At 32.9% G+C, this 24,767-nt stretch overlaps 3 protein-coding genes across 3 annotated transcripts; 2 read left to right on the top strand and 1 right to left on the bottom strand.

The window, feature by feature from the left end:
• Positions 1-7,914: 7,914 nt before the first annotated feature.
• Positions 7,915-14,154, top strand: LOC144562831 (farnesyl pyrophosphate synthase 2-like). Its single transcript, XM_078312129.1, has 12 exons — positions 7,915-8,213; positions 9,410-9,434; positions 9,909-10,024; positions 10,159-10,245; positions 10,776-10,892; positions 11,712-11,800; positions 11,936-11,987; positions 12,240-12,335; positions 12,831-12,875; positions 13,230-13,319; positions 13,594-13,665; positions 13,896-14,154. The coding sequence occupies exons 1-12, from the start codon at positions 8,070-8,072 to the stop codon at positions 14,022-14,024; spliced, it is 1,062 nt and encodes a 353-aa protein (XP_078168255.1). The 5' UTR covers positions 7,915-8,069; the 3' UTR covers positions 14,025-14,154.
• Positions 14,155-16,567: 2,413 nt separating this feature from the next.
• On the top strand, positions 16,568-22,391 carry LOC144563643 (uncharacterized). The gene is made up of 17 exons (XM_078313123.1): positions 16,568-17,102; positions 17,207-17,244; positions 17,356-17,421; positions 17,800-17,871; positions 18,160-18,232; positions 18,494-18,531; positions 18,634-18,750; positions 19,057-19,176; positions 19,430-19,510; positions 19,606-19,674; positions 20,254-20,331; positions 20,440-20,589; positions 20,860-20,943; positions 21,070-21,138; positions 21,456-21,518; positions 21,840-21,943; positions 22,094-22,391. Exons 1-17 carry the CDS (start codon positions 16,568-16,570, stop codon positions 22,185-22,187), a joined length of 1,851 nt encoding a protein of 616 aa, XP_078169249.1. The 3' UTR covers positions 22,188-22,391.
• Positions 22,392-22,753: 362 nt separating this feature from the next.
• Positions 22,754-24,767, bottom strand: LOC144563502 (myb-related protein Hv33-like). The gene is made up of 3 exons (XM_078312990.1): positions 24,322-24,767; positions 23,916-24,045; positions 22,754-23,680 (listed from the first exon to the last, which is right to left on the bottom strand). Exons 1-3 carry the CDS (start codon positions 24,452-24,454, stop codon positions 23,065-23,067), a joined length of 879 nt encoding a protein of 292 aa, XP_078169116.1. The 5' UTR covers positions 24,455-24,767; the 3' UTR covers positions 22,754-23,064.

Raw genomic sequence — 24,767 nt, 5'->3', positions numbered from 1 at the left:
ATATGGGCCTGACTGGTGGGTCCATTTTAACAGTCTTTGATTAATCCAGAAGGCATTTTCGTTTTTTTTTTATTAAGAAAAACTTCTACTAGTTTATTTTTCGAAATAATCTCGAACGAGCAACTAGAGTGAAAAAAACGTGTTGTATTGTGCCTTAATTAATACGTCATGATTTTGGTCTCGTGTCATACCGTGCTATGATTAAATTAATTTTTTATGTACTGTGTTGTGCCGTAATCAAAATGTCAAGGGGTGATCACGGTACGCGAATGGTCACGTTGTATCCTAATGTATCATGCCTAAACATGACTCGCGTGACTATTTGGTTATAATTCAGGTTAATTTATTCAAAATTTACCATTTGATCAATATATAATAGTTCTAAGGGGGAATTTCATGTATCCCCCTCAAAAACCTTGAAATTACGTATATCCTCCTCTAAAATTCATAATATCATATTTACCCTTCTAAAGCTCAACAACTCACAAATTTACCCAATTCACTGATTTTTCTAATAAAATTTATTTTAAATATAAAAATTACCCACTTTACCCTTGATTACAAAAAATAAAAATTCTCCCTCCCTCTCTCCAAGAGAAACCGTTTGATCCTTTTTGAAAGATTGATGTCATCAGCTAGATCTCAATTTGACGGAGCTCTCCATTAAAATTCCGTCAGCAGCGATTGAGAGCCATCTCCTGTTCTTCTCTCTTCCGTCAATTCACTGCTCTCTCTCATGTTATCTCTCCATTTGGATTGAATAGCTTCTTCCTTCTAGTAACCCCTGCCAGAATGATGGACCAACTAGTCTCGCCACCCAGACAACGCTCTTCATTGCATTCTATCATCTCTTCTCACGTTACATCCAACACAAATACAAGCATATGGAATTCACATAGACTCGAGAGTGATAATACAACAAAACCTTGATAATAGAGTCAGAGCGACTATCTCAGAAGAGGCATATATGACCCACTAAATCCTAGGGTATAGTTGTAATTAGCACTAAACTGGCAGTTAGTTACATCTGCTATGTACTTTGTATCAGAGCCTATATAAGGCCATCTCGTGTATCAGACACATTTTGAGATTTAAAAGAAATATAAATCCCATTTAATTCAATTCTTGCATGAACACTTTCACACAGATATTGTTAAAAAAGTTAATTTTGTTTTAAACTACAATTCTACAAATAGTGGTTTTTACGAACTGTTATCTGACATAGCAAGATTTAATCATCTTTTCTTGAATTTGTTATAGTCTGAAAAAAATACTATAAGAGATTTTTTTTTCAAATAATAGATCTGCTTAAATATTTTTGGCAACATCTTGATATATTAGATTGAGAGAGGCCCAGATGAAATTATTTCCACGTATAGCAGTATAGATATTAATGTAGCATTTTGTACCTCTTGGTACCTGATTAAGTGTACCAATATATAACTTTGTACCTGTTCTTTTAGTTAATAATGAAGCATACAAATTGTCCTTAACCTCATATTGATGACGATCTTTGTGGGACGCTTGATCTGACATGGTTGGAAGCTTGCTTTGTTTCTCAACAATGATCGCCAATATAGATTAAGAAGTCAGATTGATCTGCTCAGTTGGGAGTTGTTTTGTACAAAGGTGTTTTTAAGAACAGTACAAAGGTTTTTATTAAATTGTTCTGTACCAAGGTGCATGAAGTTGAGTTATTTTTTCTGTTCTTAAGTAATTTAAACTTACAAGAAAAGAAACAAATAGCTATTAATATTAATAGCTTGTGGCTTTTGTTTTGAGTAATACTTGAGAGCAGAGATCTAAGTCTATGTGGACTGATAAGTTATGAAGATGAAATTCTTTAATTTGAGCATAAATTTCATGTATGAGATTGCACATAAGAAACTTCTGGTACCAGCAATGCAGTGTGAGAAAACTAAATGCAATACAGAAATTCCACTGTGCAGTGTCCTTTAGTCAAACTTTGAGTTTGATTTGTATACTCCTTTTCAAAATCGATACTAGCGGTGCAGTGTCATTTCTTATGTTCTGATATTTTTTTTTTGAGTGAAAAGCCCTTAGGCATTTATGTTCTGATATACCAGCAGTGCAGAGAGAGTGAGAGATCGAGAATGGACGTATCCTTCTTTGACGGAAAAATTTTAATCTGATGGAAGGCGGAGTCTGATGGAAGGTAATGGCACAGATCTCAACACACAACAATGAAACAAATCAATAAAGGAGAAAGGGTAAAATGGGTAAGTTATATATTTAAAATGAGTTTTATTAGAAAAATCAGTGAATTGGGTAAATTTGTGAGTTTCTGAACTTTGAAAGGATAAATATGATATTATGAATTTTAGAGGGGGAAATACGTAATTTCAAGGTTTTTGAGGGGGATACATGAAATTCCCCCTAGTTCTAATTACATATGACTTGCGTGACCACGTACTGTACCGTGCCAGAGTTTCAAAAGATGGTTATAGTACGTAAATAATCACGACACATGACACGTGAATCACAGCACGTAATTGACACGCGTATCGTGTCGTTCCGTACCGTAACAGTGTCGTTCCGTGATGAAGCAGACTCGGCCGTGCCAGTATTTCCACTCTACGAGCCACGTGTTTTTTTTTCCAGCACCATTCAAACAACGTTATTTGTTTCTTCAAAAAAAACAACGTTATTTGTGACTTTTGCATGGAAAATAGGAATTGTATATAGAGCTGGTACAAATTTGACTCGACGAAAGCAAATATTGACTTTGTATAACGAAATAAAGTTTATATCAAACAAATTGTGGACACAATTTTCTTCTCAAGTACGCGATATATATAGAAAATTTTGTTTTTGTTTTATTTTCCAATAAAATAGCATTAAAAAATTCGGAATGTATAATGCGTACTGGTTTATATATATACTAGGATATTCTTAATCTTGTCAGATTTTTTTTTTTTTATAAACTTAAGTTCAAAATTTATCAGATTAATTTGAAATAACAAACTCAAAAAATCGTTGACCAATCTACTTCAGAAATAACATATTTGCATGCAAATTTTATATATTTTCGAATTAATTTAATAGTTAAAAAAATGAAAATGAATGCATTTTTAAATTGAAGACCTTAAAAACATCCATAATAATAATACTCATAATTAAAAATAAATAAAGAAATAATATTAACATGTGGTGTCGGTATCTATATATACTTGTACTAAATATAAATAGTGATGACATAATGGCTCAGAGAAAACAGCCATTGACTTGTAGTCTTCTATAATGACACCTCAAAGAAAATAAATGTACAACTACTTCCATATAGTGTTTTAGATGGCGCCGTGTCAAATACGAAACCAAATAATTGAATTTTCAACTAGAAAATTTTCAAATTTGGCGTGAGAAGATTATTTATATATATATATATATATATATATATATATTTTTTTTTTATAATTTCAACAAAAAAATATTTATTTAATTGATTTTGTTTATTTAGACATTCTCATTAAAATATAAACAAATGAGGAGATAAATTATAACTTTAAAAATGTTGTATCTAAATTCATCTTTTGCATTATGAAAAGCAAACTAATTATTAATTATTACTCAAATTAATCATTCTTTATAGACATTTCTAAATTATTTCTTGACTTAATTGTAACTATGCACCTTATTACTATGGGGAAATCTAATATATAGTCTTCAATAACTTTGAATTTACGGATTTCTCCTTTTAAAATTTATAATATTATTTATCTTTTTAAATTTTAAGAACTCGCAAATTTATCACATTTTACTGTATTTTTCATTAAAATATGAGTTATAAATTTTCGAAGGACAAATGTGATATTATGAATTTTAGAAGGAAAAATATGTAAATTTATATTAAAAATAAACTTTTGATTAATTGGTGAAGGACGACATCATTTTCGTAGAAGTCGTGATTTCAAAATTTGAATAAAATATCTTTTATAAATATTAAAAAATAAAAAGAATAGATCTCATCTTTCTATCTAAAAAAAACGGCCTTTTTTTAATACCCAAAAAAAAAGAAAATTATAAAAATAACCTCCAATTTTTTTTTATATATGCCCCGACCGCTGGGCTGTGGGGCGGGTGAAAATTCAAGCGAGCCGCCTCATGCCCGGGCGGTCCAACCCTATACCAACCCGCCCCACCTCTTCGCGGTCCATCCCTGCGTGCTTTTTTTTAAACGCCCCATTTCTTTCTTCTTTTTTTCTTTTTTTTTTTAAAAAAAAAACGCCCCACCTCTGGGGAGTCCATTTCTTTTTTTAGAGATCTTAGTATTTTGATTTAAATAATTTTGTGAAGAAAAAGTTGTTTACAGTGTATGCCAAAAAATAAAACATTTGGTATATTTATGAAGTAATGTCGTAATTCTTTATATACATATACATATATACATATATACACAGTGGCGTAGCCAGGATTTTCATCAGGGGTAGGCAAAATAAATTATTATTATTTTATTTTATTTAAATTATTAAATTATAAAATATTATTAAATAATTTTCATTGGAAGCAGAATCGGTAATTAACCATGAATTAAAATCGAAAAAATCGGTAGAAATCCACCGAATTAGATCGAAAACTTGATTTTTTTTTAAAGTTTACTTTGAAGCATAGTTCACAAGACTCTTTTATTAAAATTCAGCTCATTTTGAATAGTTAAACATAATAAAAATAATTTAATGCATTACATTAAATTTCAGTATATTACTTTATAAAACATTTTAGTCTATTCCTTTCACAAAAAAATAACAAATTTATTATAGTCCCACTATCATATCATTCTTATTAACCTTTTTCTTATCGGAATATTTCAAAATAGATAAATGAAAGACTACCAAAATTGTAACGACTCGGTCAATTTCACTAATCGAGAGCTTTGACTCAATTAAAAATAGACAAAACTCAAATCCAAACCAACTATATACAAATTTGAAACCATATTTCATATTTTGGGATTTCAAAAAATATCATGACCATCAAGACAATTTGTAGCTCTATTTTTTAAATGCCATAGATTAGCATGGTGACTCTTCAAAAACTTAAAATCACACTGTAATATTAAATATATTTAGATTTTTTTGGAGCCTCCAAACTAATATGCGGCCTTTCAAAATTGAGACTGCAGATTAATTTGAAAGACCTGATATTTTTTGAAATTCCTATAATTTGAGATGATTTTTACAAGAGGAGGGATCAAGTTACAACAATTTACCATAACCATTTTCTACATTTTTAAAGTCTAAATCGTCGATCCAAACCGTTAGATGCGATCTTTACAATAAAATGTGCTTGGAGACCAAATTTTATATTTTTTTGAATTTTTTTTTTGCTATTTATTAATATATGTAAAAAATTAGTTAAATTCAGATCATTAAATTTTGTACTCATTTTAATAAATAATAAAAATATTTTAAAAAATGTACATTTCGGTACGATGTCATAAACTGAGTATAATTTTCCAAAATTTTTCCAAATTTGGGTCTTTTTTGATCCAAGTCACGTGCATGGCTTTCATTAAATTATTTTGTTTTTATCGAGAATGTCATCTTGAGATCTCATGTTACATGTTTTCCTTTATTTATTACACATTCACAATTTGCAAACATCTCCAGTATCCTTGCCAACTTGTATCATCCAGTGCTCCAGAAAAGCAAACATTTACTAAAATTATACAAATAAGGGACAATTGGTTATTTGCCACTCCAAAACTTTCAAATTTAAAATTATAATAATGCCACTCTAAACTTCATTAATTTCTAATTTTTTCACTCCAAATAATTATTTTAGTCATTAATTATTTGGAATGGCAAAATTAGAAATTAATGAAGTTTAGAGTAGCATTATTACAATTTCAAATTTCACTATGACATTTTTCAAATTTGAAGGTTTTGGAGTGGAAAATAACCAATTTTCCCTATAAATAAATGTCTAACCAACCTTTTTAATTACAAAATAGGTACAAAATTACTGTTTTTATAATAAATTTTAAGAAATATAAAATTTGGTCTCCGAACACATTTTAATATAGACATCATGTTGATCAGTTCAGATCAACTGTTTAGACTTTGAAAACGAATATAAAGACTATTAAGAGCAATGAAGCATGAAAAATATGAGACATGTTAATCCTTCTCATTAAAATTTACGTTCTAATTAGATTATAGAATGTTCTTAAGTTCATTGTCTTTGATGAATTTAACTTCAAAATTTAATAGAATGATTGCAAATGACGATTCTAAACTGTTAAAACCGATCTACTTCACGAGCAATGAATTCACATGTCAAATTTATATATTTCTGAATTAATATAAAGTCACATAGTAAAAAAAAAGTTTTATAAGTTAATTTCAATATGTTGATTTTTTAATTTTATTTATCACATGACTTTATACAAATTAATTCAAGTATATATACATTTAATATATAAACACATTACTTGTGAAGCATGATCGATTTTAACAGTTTGAATTCGTGTTTAAAGTTAATCATATAGATTTTAGTGTTAAGAATAGCTCAAGAACACCTTGGTTCTATACGAGTTATATTATATAAAAGTCAAAAATAAAATATTTGTTTGTTGGATACAACATTTGAAAGTATTTGAAATTTTGAATTGTAATTAATACCGCAACGATCAAATAAATATGTAACAAATTGACAATTGAAGATAGAGAAGAGGAGATGGTTCTACTGTCTGAACTGGAGATGAAAGAACATTAAAACAGATCTAATAATCTAAATAAAGAAACGATAGTTTTAGTTAGTAATTTAATTTAGAGTAGGAGAGTAGGTTGATTTTTTGTGGCTCTTATTTTTTACCTATGAATAAATTGGTATTAATTTAGAGTACAATTATGTAGGTTCTTAATTTTGTATAATAATGTAGTTTTTTCAAGAATATTTTTCAAGAATTCAAATGAAGTCATATATATTTTTTTTTCCTAATTACCATTTACAAGCAAAAATTTATGATTCTAAGACATAAACTTTTTTAAAAGATGCTCTAAGATAAACAACTTTTCTATTAATAGAAATTAAAAGATGCTCTAAGATAAACAACTTTTTTATTAATAGAAAGAAATATGACCTAGTTATGCTTAATTCTATATTATTTTACCAGATACCTAATTTAAAGTAATGTCGTACATTGCACATAGCCATGCTTCATGGCCGTTTTAAATTGGAATTCAGATCCTCCTCCCCAGTACCGTAATAGGAAATCTTTTACAATTAGTGAATATGGATTGTTATTTTTAACTTGACACGAATCTCAAAGCCCAATAATACTGCTCCCTATGCTAGTTCGAATTTCAAAGCGTGTGGAAATTAATCTCAAACTGTAAAGTGAGGATAATCTTTTACAGTACCTGGGATTAAATTTGAATAAAATTAACATTTAAAACAGATTGTTCAACTGTCTCATGACCACAGAAGATCTGAAACGAACTCATCTTCACTGGCACATGGTCGCCAGAAGTCCCTCCAACGAAAACGACCATTCATCTGCATCAAGATCCGTGCAAAGCGACATTCTCGAAGCTCAGACAAGTGACTTCGATGTGAAGTTATGAACTCGAGCTCCCCTCGTACAGGAGCCGCAAAAAGATTGGAGATGCCTAATTCCTTTACCTAAGGTAATACATTATTTCTGTTTAGATTTCAACCGTTTGATCAGAATACACACGAATATTAAAGGAATCTGTGCACGAATATCCCAACTCAAATATTCTGTTACCTCAGAGTATGTGTATTCGGAGATGCCAACCTTTTCTCCAAAAGACGAGAATTTGGGTGAACATTTTAATAGAGCAATTTTGGCTTCATGCAGAGCACTAGCTATATAAAGCCCTGTTTTAATTTTATACTCCGTGCGCTCTACGAAGCAAAAACAACACATAGAAAAAAAAAAAAAAAAAGAGAAGGGAAGGCAAAGTGGAAACAGCATAAATAAATAAAAATTGTTGCTCTGTGTCTCTCTCTCTTTCGAATCCCAAAGAGGGTGGAGACGTGGAGTGTACAGCCACCATTTCTCTCTACTCCGTTAAGCTTCATCAATGGCGGATAACATTACCAATGGTAACGCCTCCATGATCGATACCAAGGCGGTGTTTAAGCAGATCTACTATGATCTTAAGAAGGAGTTGCTTGAAGATCCCGCCTTTGATTTTACTGATGAATCTCGCGAATGGATCGACAAGGTTTGACTTCATTTTTTTCAAGTCGTTATTGCATTGAACAATGTTTATACTTTCGAGTTCAATTAATGCAATAGCTGCTCGAACGAGCTTATAAATGGAGATTTGAGCAATCGAAATTAGTTTAATTCTTTACACCTTTCTATGTATTGTAGAGAGTTTAAAGAACAGTAGCTCTCAGCCAATTCCCAGATTTCGATTTCTCTGTGGAAAAAAATACAAAGCTAAGAAAAACATTTTTGGCCCAATTTTTGTTCTTTTTATCCTTCCTTTTGGATTGTATTTTCATTTCCTTCCAAGTCTTATAATTTGCAAATATGCCCTTCTGTTTCTGACTTATTTTTTTCCCTTAGTTTTGTGTCAGTGAGTCAGTCTAAGGGAATATATTCACTGAACTACCAAATCTGAATTTAAGATATTACATGAGTTAGTTAGTTGCATGGATTGAATTAATCTTATTTGCTCAAGTAATGGGTATTTGCTTTGAATCAACCATAGATTTTGGATTAGAACTAGGATCTGATTATCATCAAATGAAAAATCCAAATCGTTGAAACCAATCTACTGCATGAGCGATGCGATTACATGCGAAATTTGTAAATTTTCGACTTCATTTAGTGTAAAATTAAATAATTTGATAAAATTTTGAATGCATTAAAATTAATTTTATAAACCTTCTTTTTTTGAACGCTTGACTTTATACTAAATTAATTTGAAAATTTATAAATTTTGCATGTAAATGCATAACTCATGCAGGAGATCGGTTTGAACTGTTTGAAGCCAATTTGATAGGTTTTAGATTTTGTGAATTGGATTTAAAAATACTAGAAAGGATGATATCTCTTCAACAGTACTAAGATCTTCCCATCTGGAAATGACTACTGTCTCATGGCATTTCTAGTGTGGCCATCTATGTGGCTGCTCACTGTGCATTTCACGACATATCAGTCAGCAACACAGATTGCAACCATTATTTGCCAATAAAAAGGGGCTAATATTGGCTTCATAACAGTAGATTCATGCGTTTAGTGGTTAAATTGTTAATATGAGCAATGTGACTACATTATTATCTAATTTGTGTTGTATGTAGTACAATAGCAAGTCAAAGATGTGTCATAAAATGATTATAATTAGATTTTCCCAATTTTCTTATGTGTTATTTTTTCATTTTAGTTTAATTTGAGTTTTCTTTTTGACAGATGCTGGACTACAATGTACCAGGAGGTCAGTTTGTTCTGCATCTTCCAAGTGACAAAGAGAACTTTATGTTTATTTAATTTCGAAAAATAAAAAGTATAGTACGGTAGTCAGTAATGGATTTGCAAAAGGACCATTTAAAAGTATCAAATTAAATAATTATTTCACCAAATTTATGGAACTGCTATTATTAACCCCACTAAACAGATTTTATCCCTCCACTGATGGTCCGTGTTATTCAATTATTTTTTGTTGCAAGCCTATCTTAAAAGTACAGTACTTTTAAGGATGGACACAAGCTTGCACTGTATTTTTGTGGAATACACCTTGTTGTTTCACAAATCTCGTCTGATGTTTGCATTTGCTTACAGTTTATAGTGGTTTTTAATATTTGTTATTTCTCATTTTGCTGTGATATAAGAAGATCAGTGGTATGTGGTGGCACACATGAAATTTTCTCTTTAATTAATGTTTAATATCTAACAATGAGTGCATGTGCAGGGAAGTTGAATCGTGGCCTCTCTGTGGTTGATAGCTACAAGATTTTGAAAGGAGGCCGCGAGCTAACATCAGATGAGGTTTATCATGCCTGTGCATTAGGCTGGTGCATTGAATGGGTAACTAAATAAAATTAATTTACAGAACCAAACTTTTTTTTATAAATTATTGATTTGAGTTTTTAGTTTGTTCCGAGCTTTGCAAGTATTTGTATTTCAACTGATGTATTGTTTACTTATTAACAAAAATGTAGCTCCAAGCATATTTTCTGGTGTTGGATGATATCATGGACAATTCTCACACTAGAAGAGGCCAGCCTTGTTGGTTCCGTAACCCTAAGGTATCTCGTCTTTTTCTAATGAGAATATATATATATATTTTTATTTTGTAACCAGACTTTGTAATTGATTCCTACGTGAATAGAAATCGACGGTTCTGCCACTTCTTCTTAAAAAAATGAAATATTCTTTATAGTTTTTATCATATATGTGGTAAAGCTTGTTCTTTTATTTCTATTGTCAAATGTTGAATTGCATTTGCAACTTTTTAGTCAATATATATTTTCTCCTGCTTTACACAAGTGAATGGTTTGAGTTCTAGCTAAGTGTAGATAAATTACTTGGTTGCGGTTTAGATTTGCATGGCATAATTATCTTTATTATGAATTTGGTGCATGGCATAGTACAAAGAAATTTGGCCAAACATGAGTTTGATTTAAATGGTCTTTTTGCATGATATGAATGCAACACGTTGCATATGAGACATCACCATATTTTCTGAAATAAATATAGAATTTGATTATAATCATTTCAATTAGAACATGAGTTTTAGTTGAAGTAAGCATTGTATTTTCTAATGGTCCCTTTACAGGTTGGTCTGATTGCTACAAATGATGGCATTATTCTAAGAAACCACATTCCCAGGATTCTGAAAAGCCACTTCAAGGAATTGCCTTACTATGTGGACCTCCTTGACTTATTTAATGAGGTACATTGCATTGTTACACGGACCCCATTTAAAACCAGTATGGTATGTTATGGATTTGGTAGGGTACATGGTATTAATTTGGATAAGCCTTATGACATGGACCTCCTTGACATAATTAATGGGCCTCCATTATGCCTCCATTTAAAAAAAAAAATTAATCACTTAAAATTTAAAATTTAAATGTCAAAATAAAACCGTTAGATTTGATCTATATCATTTTTTCTATGCACATGTAAAAAGCTTGTGACATTTCAATTTTGTTTTGATGTTATCAAGAGCTTGCAAAAATACACTGATGTATATAATTTTTTGACGTTGATTTTTCAACTTATTTTTTTGAAATATGAGTTGGGGGTCAAGCCACCCTACACATTTCAAACCCCTGCGTATTAACACAGAGGATTTTCTCACTTTGTGGGTTTCAAACCCATGACCTCCCACATGAGAGCCATGCCTTTGCCACTAGACCAAAGGCAGCTTCTTGATTTTCTCAACTTATTGATTCATATATAAAAAACAAAATTGAAAAGTGATAACTTTTTATGAGCATGTAGAGAAAATAATATAGATCACATATTACGGTTTTATTTTACCATATAAGCTTTAGAATTTTTGTTATTATAAAATTAAAAAGTGGAGGCACGATGGAGACAAAATATGGAGGCATTTGAACCTCACTCTTTATTTATTCTTTTAGAAATTTCAATTTACCGCAGTATACCCTTGTAGCATTAGTTAGGGTCCAGAAAATTGGTATGCTGTGTTGATATATAAATCTCTCATCACATTCTAGTTTACGTGTTGAATTTTGTTTTACAGGTCGAGTTTCAGACGGCATCAGGACAGCTCTTAGACTTGATCACAACACACGAGGGAGAGAAGGACCTCTCAAAATATACCCTGCCAGTGTATGCCACATTATAAAAAAAGAAAGAAAAAAGAAATAGTAGAAGGACGGCTTCTGCAACTTCCTTTGGCACATTTATTGGAAAAGGACTATTTTAACTGGTTTTATATTATTCGGACGTTTTTTTTTGTTACAGGTATCGGCGTATCGTTCAGTACAAAACCGCATACTATTCATTTTACCTTCCTGTAAGTTCATATGAGTAGCTTGTAAATTCATCAATCTTTAGTTAGGTTTTGTTTTTCATTTGTGTTCTTCCTTTTTTTTTGTCTGTGGAGAAGAGACAATGCTTTCTGATGACAAAAATAAAACTTGTAATTAGCTAAAAATAAAACTTTCTTCTGTCTTTATATTAACTTATTCAATAAATATAACACATGGTTAAGTATTGTTATTCTTGGTATAGTTTAAATTGTTAAATACAAATGCATACAATGTAGGTTGCATGTGCACTGCTGATGTCAGGGGAGAATCTGGACAATTTTGTGAATGTGAAGAATATTCTGGTAGAAATGGGTACCTACTTCCAAGTTCAGGTCATTTTCTGAATTTAATATAATGTAACCTTGGCATGCTGCACTTTTCTGTATCTTCACTGCAGTTAGGGGTGCAAACGGATCGGATACGGATCGGATAGTGGTAAAACCATATCCATATCCGTTTTTATTTTCCGGATACGGATACGGATATGGATCGGATATTAGACGGATACGGATATGGATATCCTCTTTTTATAATAGTAAATAACATAAATATTTTCATAATATATATTAAATTATATAGTATATATCTACTATTCGGATACGGATAATTGAAATTTAAAACCATATCCGTATCCGTATCCGCACGGATATTCGGATATTGGATATCCGTATCAAATTTTCGGATACGGTCAGATAATATCTGATCCGTTTGCACCCCTACTGCAGTACCAATTTTAGAATGGTAAATTTCCAATATATGATATTATTTGTCTTCATAGTGATGATGCTGATCCCCACTCTTTCTGGCATTACTTTTTTCTTTTACAGGATGATTTCTTGGACTGTTTTGGTGATCCTGAATTCATTGGCAAGGTTTGTACTCTCTCTTCTCTCTCTCTCTCTCTCTCTGAATGTGATTCTCAGTGTTCATATGGGATGATTCTATATGAGCCAATGATGGTACCTTTTTGGTCCATGCCAGTAATGCTTTGATATTCCAGTACCTACTATTGTGACGTATTTCCACAAAATAATCGAGAGTTACAATGCAAATAAACAATGGTAAAGAAGTGACTGGTAACCAGCTGGAATAAATTTGTCAAGTTCCTGGTATTGATAGTGATCAATAAATCACAATCTGGTACAATCGTGACTCGTGAGACACATCTATTTTGGTCTGTGGGGCCTTCTATTTGAACCATCCTATCTTCTTTTCTTATATGACAGATTGGAACAGACATAGAAGACTTCAAGTGCTCTTGGCTCGTGGTGCAAGCACTCGAACATGCTAACGACACCCAAAAGGCCATTCTTTCTGTATTAACCCTACTTATTCTCTCTTTTCTATTCATCTTAAATTGTTATATGGAATAATCTATTTGAAACCCTGAAAATAACAAAGATCCTACAAAATATGAAAACATGCTCACCCCTCCTAACTCTTATGCTTGAAATATCTCTCTAGACTTCAAATTATCCTAATTTATCAGTCATTATTTCTTTTGGTGAGGTTATAAATGAAGTTGACCTAATTTACAAAAACTAATAATAATACTGTAATGACATTCTTTTTACCGGTTCTCTGATTTAGGAAAACTATGGAAAGACAGATGCTGAGTGTGTTGCAAAAGTGAAGGCCTTGTATAAGGATCTTAGTCTTGAGGTATGATATCTGTGCATCTCTTTTTTTTCTTAAAAAAATGAACTCGTTCATATTTCTGAAACTGAGAGCAAGCTTGGTATTACTGTGGTGTATGGACACCACTGGTGGGGTTGAGGGTACCAGTAAGCTACCAGTAAACAAATACAGTTTCCATTTGGATATTAAATATATTTGTATTAATTAGAATTGAGAAAACATATTCTGAAAGAGGTTTGATGTACTAATGTCAGAATGTATTTGGCGAGTATGAGAGCGCAAGTTATGAAAAGCTGATTGGATCGATCGAAGCAGAGCCAAGCAAGGAGGTGCAGGAGGTGTTGAAATCTTTCCTCCACAAGATCTACAAGCGCCAGAAATAAATCGAGCGGTAGATTTGATTGTGATTTGTTTATTTTTGTATTTGAATTTTTGAAGGACCTCTCTCTCTATTCCCTTTTGTGTCCTCACTAAAATAGTACTTGTTTTATTTTAATTCATTCTAAATCTAAATCTATCTTTGAACTTGGTCTTTATTTATTTCACTGTTTCATCATTCATTCCCTTTTTCAATGAGGCTTAAAAATAGGAATTCATATCACGTTCCTTTCTTCTTATTTACCTTAATTACATGATTTCTATATTGTTGTGCTTCTCTAATCATTTTAAAGAACACATGCTTTCATGTATCTCTAATTAGGTTTCAAATCCGCTGCTATTCTCTTTTTATAAACAGTAACCCTGCTATCTACTTTTCTGTATCCAGCTATTCGATTTTTTTCGGGAACGAATCTCAAAGCAACTTTTTTCAGAACTTTCTTGTGCATGTATCTTGAAACAATTCGGCGACTGGATTTGAAAAAGCAGAAATAGCAAGGTTACTGTTCATGCATGAGAATAACAGCTGATTTAGATCCCTCTAATTAAGGTGTCAACATACTTTACTACAACTATTCTGTGTTTCTCTATACAATTTTTTTCTGATTTATTGTAAATTGTTCATTATATAGCACTTTAGTATTTCGAAAAAATAATATTTACTCGTAATCAAAATTTGCTGACTGCATTAATTTTTAATAAAAGCTGTGCTGTTTCAAAATTTATTTATTTTCTTCGAAAGTATATACTTTTTAAGTCTGAAAACCCTAGTAAGAATTCGTAGTCTTATGCAAATTCTAAATTTTTTTATTTTCGAATTTATAATTTTTTTTGTTCGAACCGTCTTAATACATTTTAATATTATCAGGTAAAAGAGATGTAACAATAATTTATTGAATATAATATGACAGCGTATAGTTATTTTTGTTATCATTTAGAAAATTCATTTTTAATAAAACGCTATTGTTTTTAAAATAAATAAACAACATCCATAAGAAAATAAATGATATAACATATTCAAAATTTTGCAAATTAATAATTTTTTTAATATATTTATCATTCAATATATTACAATCAATGGTTTAAATAGTGATTATAGCATATAGCGGGACGTTTAAAAAAATAAACAATTACACTAAGTAGTTAATTATATATCGTCCATAGTACCATAGCTTTTAAGATCCGAAAAAATTATAATGAAGCTATAGCTAACTATTTAGAACACTAATTACAATCGTTATGTTCCTAAATTGAGTGTTTGAATATCGGGTTCGTTTTTATTAAATCCGTTAAATAAGCATTCGATTGCAATTTGCACAGCAACACTGCTTTGTCATTCAGATGCGGGCCCCACCTGCGCCTGTTCGTCTCCCTCCCGAATTCGAATTCATATAACCTATGAAACATACATAATATTACAGTTCAGATTCTGACCGTTCGATCAGAATCAACACGAATATTAATAAAACCCGTAAATTCTACCTCAGCCCGGATTGGCCCGTAAATTGATCGGACGGTCTGGATCTAAACATACTTTTTCTCTTATCACAGAGGATATGAGAATGAGACCTCCTCTCTCTCCCTGAAATGAATTCGTATCCTCTGAGATATCTTAAACTTTGCGTGACTTTATGGAAAATCTCGACCGTTTAAATACGTTCCACACGAATCTCAAAAGACACATAATACTGACCCCCTACATCACCCCGAATAGGCACCGGACACGTAGGTCACGCAAAAGTTGAGATATCTCAGAGGATACGTACTCCCCTGAAATAGGAGATCGTATCCTCTACATTAACTCCAAAGGGCATCTTTTGAGTTAATGCATCTAGACTATCCGATGTGCTTTAAAATAGTGCAGATTAGATCTGCACTAATATTAAAGCGATCCTGTGATAAAATTAGACGGTCAGATTGGCTTCGCTTAAAATCAGACGGGCAAAATGCATTAACTCAAAAGATTTCCTTTTTGAGTTAATGCAGAGGATACGTGCTCCTGAAATGGAACCTGCAACTCTGCAAGTTACAACTTTTACAACAAACAAGCTACTTCTAAAAAGACAATAATAGATTAATAACAGCACAAGAGCACGGAGTATTTCCGATGGATGAAATTCGTGTGATGTCATATAGGCCGTTCGATTTGCATAAAGATTCGTGCGTACTGTTTAGATTCACGGAACAGTACAGACTTAAATTGCTCGTACGAATTTCAGCGCTTATCGGACGGCTTAACTGACACCGGACGAATTCGGTCCGATTCCCTTTGCAAGACACCTATACATAACAAAAATGGTGTTCCACCCTTATCCTCTCAGAGATCTCATATTTTGCATGACCACGTGTCCGGTTCCTATTCAGGGACAGCGCGGGGCCCAGTATTATTTACGCTTTGAGATTCGTGCAGAACGTATTTGAACGGTTAAGATTTTGAAAAAAATCACGCAAAATATGAGATATTTCAGAGGATACGAATTCAGCATTTCCTCGGCTATAGATACAGAGAGAGAGAGAGAGAGATGAAGAGAGGAGGAATCTGGCATCCATGGCTTACAACGAGGAAGACTACACCTTTCGTCTCCCAAAAGACTTGGCTACTGTTCCCGTTTACAAGCTCATCTCCTGCCTCAGCTGGTCCACCACCCAATCAGACTTCGACCACGTCGCATCCTTCCTCTCTGACAGACACGATGCACTTCAGTCTCAGCTTGCGAAGCTCAAGTCCAGTTACGCGCAACTCCAGCAAGAAAACTCTCTTCTCAAGGCCAGTCGCGATCAGCTGGAGTCGAGCAATGCGATGCTCAAGCAAGATAATTCATCCCTAGAATCAAAATGTGGAATTCTAGTGCAAGAGAACACCAACCTCAGTTCTCAGCTCGACTCGCTGAAAACGAGTTACATGCAACTGGAGCCCGTGAAGCTCAGATGCGGAGTTTTAAAAAACGAGTTAGAGAAGCTTAAGTCTGACCTGGAGTCGGTGAAATCGAGTTACATGCAAGCTGCGAAGGCCAAGTCCCCTGTGAAGTCGACTTGCTCGCAACTTCATCAGGAGAACTCAGAGGAGAAATCAATCACTCTTGGTAATTCTTTTTTTTGTGCTACATTGTTCAAAATTTGAGTTGCTTTATTTAAAATCTAAGATGTGAATTTTACTGTGCTCGATCATGCATGTTGTATTGAACAGAGAATGATAGAAAAATCACAGAGAGCATGATAAGAAAGGTCAGTTTAATATATTATCTGGAATTAATATATGGTCTAAAATCATATTTTATTCTTCATTTTACTTTTAAACTAAACAGCATTGTGTTGTGTCAACTTGAAATGATTCAGATTTTTTCTCCATATGGAGAGATTGTTGAGATTGAACTGATCAAGGACCAAAGCAGCATGGCTAAGGTTTTACTTTTTTTTCTTTTGGTTTTCCTTTTTCAATTGTCACTCATTACTCATCAATGAGTTGGTAATATAATTTGGATGGAGATACATTAATTAATTTTCCAAATATCAAAGGATACAATTTGTTTTATATATTTTTTATGTTCTCTGCATCACTCAGATTATTATTGAAAATTAGCTTATTAAAAATTAAAATATTATTGTTACACTAAATTTTCTCTGAAAAATGTGCCTGTACATATTAATGGAAAGTATGAAGGATTAATTGGAAAAGCAAATTAATTGAATTCTCCAGCAAATATTAGGTAGTCCTTACTTTTATTTCAAATACTACTTAGTAATTTGTTTTGTTTATTTGTTTATTCGGTGTGGTTGAAGGGATTATGTTTCGTGCGCTATTCTAAAAGGGAGTCAGCATTAGATGTTAAAAGGCAAAAGAACAAAGTTGAGGTAACCAATTCTTATTTTTTATTTTTTTTAAGTTTCATTTCTTTTAGAATCAGTACATCCAACAATTAAAACCTTAATGAAGAAGACAGCACACTATTTGTTCAATATAGTTTCCAAAACACTAAGTAGTAAGTACTCCTTGCTTCCCTACAAATATTTTTTCTGCATTAGGTAAATTATTTTGTTATTTTTTCCGTTATTTGCATATGTGTGTTTGTTCCTTTGTAGTAGAAAGTGAGCATAACACTCTCTTTGCACTAGAGACTGTCATGTTTTCTAATATTTCAGATGAGAGGAAAAAAAATTGGACTTGATCTTTCATTGGACCAAAATGACCTCTTTTTTGGAAACCTTAAAAAAGGTAATAACTATTTGCTGGCTCAATAGTAGTTTGGGTTTGACAAAAGGATCTTTTGTTTTTTCTTTGTATATTCATTGTACAACAGTAACAACACACATTGAAAGGTAAATAGAGGAGAATTCAATCTAAATTGCCTAATTTGAGGAAAATATTGAAGTTTAATTGAATGGATGGAGTGTTCATCTAAACTGAATAGGTCAATTTTATATTTCTTTGTTTTATGTTAACAACTTGACATGTGTTGTATTAAACCCTTGCCAGAGTGGAGTTCTGAACAAGTTGATCAGTTAATCCGTCAGGTATATTCTTACACGTGTTTTTCATTTGCATTCATTTTATTTCCTTTCTCAGACTAATCTCTCACTTGCATTAATTTGATTAAACCGTGTGGATTTATAAAGACATTTAGAGGTGTAGTATCAGTAGAGCTAGCCATGGCTCCAGTTCCTGAATTTCTGTTTGGCCTCAAAAGGTGTTCCAATCGAGGCTTTGCATTTGTGCACTTTTCATCTCATGAGGTATCTTATTTATAATATACATTTTTAACATGCTTCCAAATTTTGATCACCGAAATACATTGTTCAAGTGACACTGATTAGAAATAAGTCCTATTCCTGTAAGAAGAAAATTGGAATAAGGCCACTTTATGTTTGTGTCTGCAAAAAGGAAAAGTATTATGCATGGCCTGAAAAACCTAGAATTGCCATTAGAAAATGTTATCCATACCTTCTCCTTACTGTTCAAAGGACACCTGCTGGCCCCTCTCTCACTCTTTTCTTACAAGGCAATAAGGAAAAATAAATATATTTAGTCTTAAATCATAGGCGGCAGCTCATGCACATCATGTTGGATCCAATCCTGACTTTATGCTTGGTGGTGTATTGCGCCCTTTGATTGAGTGGGCTCTACCCCAAGCTGACTTCGACCTAGCAGAGATGGCAAAGGTACCTCAGCTTTTTCATGATATTTTTTCTACACAGCTATTATATTGGGGCACAAGAGGCATTGTGTTACTGTCCATTTCTTTCCTGCTGCCCCCTCTTTTTTTTGACATACTAGTTACCAACTTACATTTCAGTTATAATACCTTTTTACTTCTTTTTTTCCAATGTACCTTTGACAAGAGAACTTAAAAAACGATGAAAGAAATATTGTTCTTCAATTGAGATGCAAATAATTGCAATTGATTTTGTTCAGACAAAGGTAGCTTTTGTGGGGAACTTACCACCTGCGGCCCATGAAGAGTACTTGCAAAAGCTTTTTGGCCCAATTGGAAATGTAAATAATTTATCATGGCTACATCATTTCTTTTAACATATTTATCAATCAAAGAATGTAAGAATCCATTTCTTAGTTAATGTTTTGTATTATAGGTGGAGAAGATCACAATATCAAGAAAGAGCTTTGCAGTAGCCGGATATGTTCATTTTGCAACCCGCACAGTTAGTTCTAACCTTATCTATCTCCATTCAAACCGATGTTTGGTAGCGATGCTGCATCATTTATGATCAAAATCTTAATACCCCACCACTTGATTTCTTTTGCCTGTACTTGCTTTGAATTGCTTGTTGAATCAGGGAGATAGCTTAGATCTAGAAAGAAAAATTTACAAAAAAACATCTTGAGAGAGCAAACTTTGTCAGTTCATAGTACTCAGTCTTGGAATATCTACTTTAGTTGTGTGCTTTTTATATTTATTTATCCTGTTGTTTAATTTTGTTGTTATTCCCTTTGCTCTTATGGTTTGGTGGCTGTTTGTTTGTAAGGCTACTTTTGTCTCTAGTTGCTCAACTTACTGCCGTGTATGGTAACAGGGTACTGATTATGGCTTTTATCTTGATGGGTTCGAAAACATTCAGTAAATTTAAGTTGTGCTCTTGGTGTATGTGAGGTGTTTGACAAATTGCCTTGTTAGTGTACTTTCATTATATGTGGTTTAACTTTATAAGGGTATTTGTTGTTGTTCCTTCTGGGGTTTTGAAATATCACAAAAAAACCCTTTTTTTTCTCTTTATCTAAAGGATTTAGAGAGAGCAATAGAGGAAATGAATGGGAGAACTGTAGGAGCTCCAGATAGAGGTCCACCTTTTAAGATAAAGGTACATTTTGTACAAATTCATCAAACTTATAATTTTCAGACCATATGGTAATTTACCATGTATATCTTAATCTTTGATTTGTATATGCAATCTGCATGGTTGAAATAGGTTGCAGTTGCAAAGACCCCAGCAAAAGGTCCTGTGTGTCCCCGTGATGGCGTTATCAAAGCTCGAATTAAACCACTGGACGTGTCTAATAAAAGACGTGACTACTCTCTAGAGGCCCCTGTTTCTAAAGTTCAAAGACTTGATAGCATGGTAAAAAAAAAATATTTGCTTTCAATGCAGTAAATTTTAACTTTGTACATTGAAATGAAATAATGAACAGAGTTGGTAGTCAGTGCAAACAACCTTATTCCACCCTGTTCTGTATAACACTAGAATTCTTAAACAGAGGAATTAGATAATTCCTGTCAAAATACATCTAGAAAAAACTGATCGCATGTTTTCCTTGGAATTAACTATCTGAAGTTAATTTTTGTAAAATTGCTACTGTTTTATTTCATGTTATATTGATGGTACATATAGGAAACAGCTATTGCTTCTCTGTCTCCGCTGGTTAAAGAACGGCTCCTCACAGTACTCCGTCTCAGAATAGCCACTGAGCATGATGTAACAATTAATAATATTTTTGATTTGGTTTTCTCTTCTATTTCCTGCTACCGTTGATTTTCTACCTTTTACTGTTCTGGAAGTGCACTTTTAACTGCTGAAGCTCTTTCAACCTCTGTTCTCTAGATTGACCTTAATTGCTTGAATGGTCTCAAGGAGCTGCCTGAGGCATGTGCCATCTCTGTCCTTGATCAGGTATCCATCAACCTTATTATATTACGAGAATTTACTGTGATTATTGTTTTTTTGTCTATTTCGGAAAGTAGGCTTCACCTACTTAGAATTTTATTAATAATAAAAAAAGAGTTGCAAGGAGATATGTGGTTAGAGAGGGGAAACAAAGTAAAACATAAAATTAGAGAAGAAGAGAGAGAAAGAAAAGACACTAAATTGAATATCACATTCCTAGCTGCCTAGCCTAAAATCCTTCAGGTACTACAAAGTATTTTGGCTAGTAGTGATTATTGTTATTATCGTTCTTTTTCATTTCTTTGCTTTTTTGGTGCTTGTAGTTCTTGTTTTCAGGAGCTGACAAGTATGACAAGAAATCCTTCTTAGCTTCTTTGATTGCCGAGGTCTTACTTCTCTCTCTTTCAACTTATTGTCACATTTTTTTAGTACAACTTATTTGTCATTTTTATCTTTCATCAAAGTCGTAATACTATTACACCCATTTCCATCAATCCCTTAAAAGTACAAAAGTTCAATCTGCACATATCATACTACTAGTTAGCCCGTACCAGTCCTGGTATGACACAACTGCGCCCCCTCTGCAAAATTAACCTGTTTCTAAGATACCATCTTATGTTTTGCAAGGGGCCCACAAAGTCAAATGACTCCCCATTTGTGGTACCACATAACCTGGCACTATGTTTTGTTATTTTGCAAATGGGCAGAAACGAGGGAGCTGGTCCACTAGCACCTCTTCTCCTTGTCAGAGTGATTACTCATTACGGGTCCCACCCAATGAAGAGCGCCACCATAACACTCACAGCCCCAGGTAACTTCTTTCTCCACATTAAAATACATGGAATTGGCATCTGTTCCCTTCTTTCCAATAGCTTGCGCCATAATATTACCCTTTAATTATTTACCAGATACAAAGAAAAGAGGAGCCTGTTATAATCAGTGTAGGTAATTTTGATTTCAGGAGTAGTTTCTCGCCTGTACCCGTTGCGAGTAGACGAATCAGGTATGACCCCAGGCCAGGTCAAGGATACAAGTTTAGTCCATATTACTCTTAGTTTATGAAAAATGGACTTGTGTGTAGTTGCACCCAAAACATAATATATATTAGTTGTTTCTGAAATGTTTATATGTCTCCCTTGTGCTATCACAGGCTTTTGATATTCAAAATTTTGTAAATCATTCCCCACACTAAAATAGTACCTTTTGTAATATTTATGATGTATGTAAATCTGGTGAAATTATGAAGCGTTAAAAATGTTCAGCCCTTTCTATTTCGAAATTTGGTTAAAATTTAGGATTTTGTTCAGAATAATGATTTTTTTTGTCATTTCTATCACCCAATGAAAAAATAGAAACAAAAAAAGCCCAAAAGGCAAATTTATGTAGGCTTTACTTGTGGTGAGCCCAATTTGAACAGAACGCTATTTTAAAAAGAAGGGAAATTCAAATCAAATGACAAAGAAATTGATTTGTGGCTGCTTCTGGGTTTCTATCAATAAAGGGGACAAAAATGACGCAATTATGGCGAGGAAAATAGCGTTCTGTTCAAATTGATTGCATTGCATTTTAATTTTTAGACTTCATTTTCGCATTTCATCTTCAGATACAACAACAAACATGCTTAAATTTGATAACAGATGTATAAGAAAAATAGCACCCTTACATTTTTTTTACAACGAACAAAACCAAATCACTGAATAATTTACTAATTAATGTAGCATTCTAAAATTTATTGGTAAGAAACTAAATATGTATAATAATACCCCATGCATCCAAAGTAAACAAAAGGGAACATATTAAACAGTCTATTCCCATCTTTTGAGCAATTACCAGATTAAAATTTAGCATAAGCAAATACAAAAGTATGTATATAAGTTGACCCTATCTAATACTCCATATTCTTTCAAATGCACCCCTAGGAAATTATAATTTTTAAAAGTAATCCATGTTAAGATCATTAGCCAGTGCCTCTCTAGATGTACCAAAGGCATCTCTACACAAAGTCCTCATTGCATTTTCTTGGCAGGGGAATACAAGCTTTTGCTCAAATTGCTCATCTCCACTTGCATGCAATTGCACTTCTGTGGAAGTCCAGTTCAACACATGGTCCGTTTCGAGCACATCAGTCACTTCCGGTCCAATATTGCCGCAAGTCCAATTACTGCTGTTGCTGTTGCTCGAGCTATCTCCGTACCCATAACTGTCTGATACATCCAACACACTTGTATAGTCTTCAAAACCCAGAAAAGGGAGCATTTCGTTTGGATATGGCGTAATGTAGTTCGAATCCGATGCTGCTTGAAACTCAGTTTCAGGAAAAGGGTTGAAAACCTGTTTCACTATCAGCTTCTCTTCAACAGGTGTTTCATTGACAGAAGAATTATCGGATCCAGATTTTTTTGTGTCCGATTGCACTGCATTTGTTATCGGCTTGTGGGTTGCCGGGTCGACGCCGCGTTGTCTGAGTTTTTTCTTCAAGGTGGAGTTCCAGAAGTTTTTTATTTCATTGTCTGTTCTCCCTGGCAATTGAGAAGCAATCTGAGACCACCTGAAAATATTTGTTTATTAAAAAGACGCAGCAACAAAGGTACCAGTAAAATTAAATGTAGAAAAAGAAATTAAGAAACTGAGGCTTTGTAAATAACAATTAAATAAATCTTCAATTAAACTTCACACAATGGAAATAAATACTTAAACAGTGCTCATTGAATTTTTAAGTAATTATAAAATTAGCACATCTGCAATTAAAAAAAAAGTAAGGGATGTACATTGAAAATAATTACCTATTTCCCAAAATGCTGTGTAGAGTAATGATCAAGTCTTCCTCCTGCTGAGAGAAGCTTCCTCTTTTGAGGTCTGGCCTCAAATAATTTATCCACCTTAGCCTACAACTCTTTCCACATCTTTGCAATCCTAAATTATAAAAAAAAAAAAAAAAAGTAAAATGAGATATGTATATTCTAATGCAAAAGTATTTAACCATTTTCTCAAAAGCTAGGCTTTTGGTGTGCTAGCAATATATATATAAAAGATTGAGATTTGGCATTAGTGACTAATGAGTAATGATTTCTACAGTGCCCCCCTCCCCCACCAACCCCCAAAAAAATTAAGGACAAGCTTGAAAAATGTGAATTATCCTATTGCATTCAAAGAGTTCAAGTTGAAGCAATCTCTGTTTAACTAATTTACCGGCGAGTTTCGGTACGGAGCTCCAGCATCCGACCCCAAATCGGATGATATGATTGTATAACTTCTCGTCTTCTTCAGGCGACCACAACCCTTTCCTTAGCTTCTTCTCTGTACAACATACATGTCTCCCCATATCTTTGATTGGTTTTTAGCTACTTAGCTAGAGAGAGACCAATGTATGTTTGTGTGTCAGAGAGAGAGAGAGAAGTGTGATGGAGGGTTTAGTGAGGCTGATGTTTATGGGCTTATATATACAAATATGGTAAACAAAACCTATTATATGCTTAATATACAAGTTAGAGGGGCATAACAAGAATGAAAGAAACAGAGATGGAGAGTGTGAGAGAGAAACAAAACAATCAAGTAGGATTCAAGCAATCCTTCTCTCTCTCTCTCTCTCTCTCTCTCCTATGGTCCTTGGTTTGCAATGGATTGAAATTTAAGGC

The sequence above is a fragment of the Carex rostrata genome, chromosome 12 (genome assembly GCF_964058835.1).
Source record: "Carex rostrata chromosome 12, lpCarRost1.2, whole genome shotgun sequence".
Lineage (NCBI taxonomy): Eukaryota > Viridiplantae > Streptophyta > Magnoliopsida > Poales > Cyperaceae > Carex > Carex rostrata.
The sequence above is the reverse complement of the archived record's forward strand: the minus strand, read 5'-3'. Positions and strand labels throughout refer to the sequence as shown.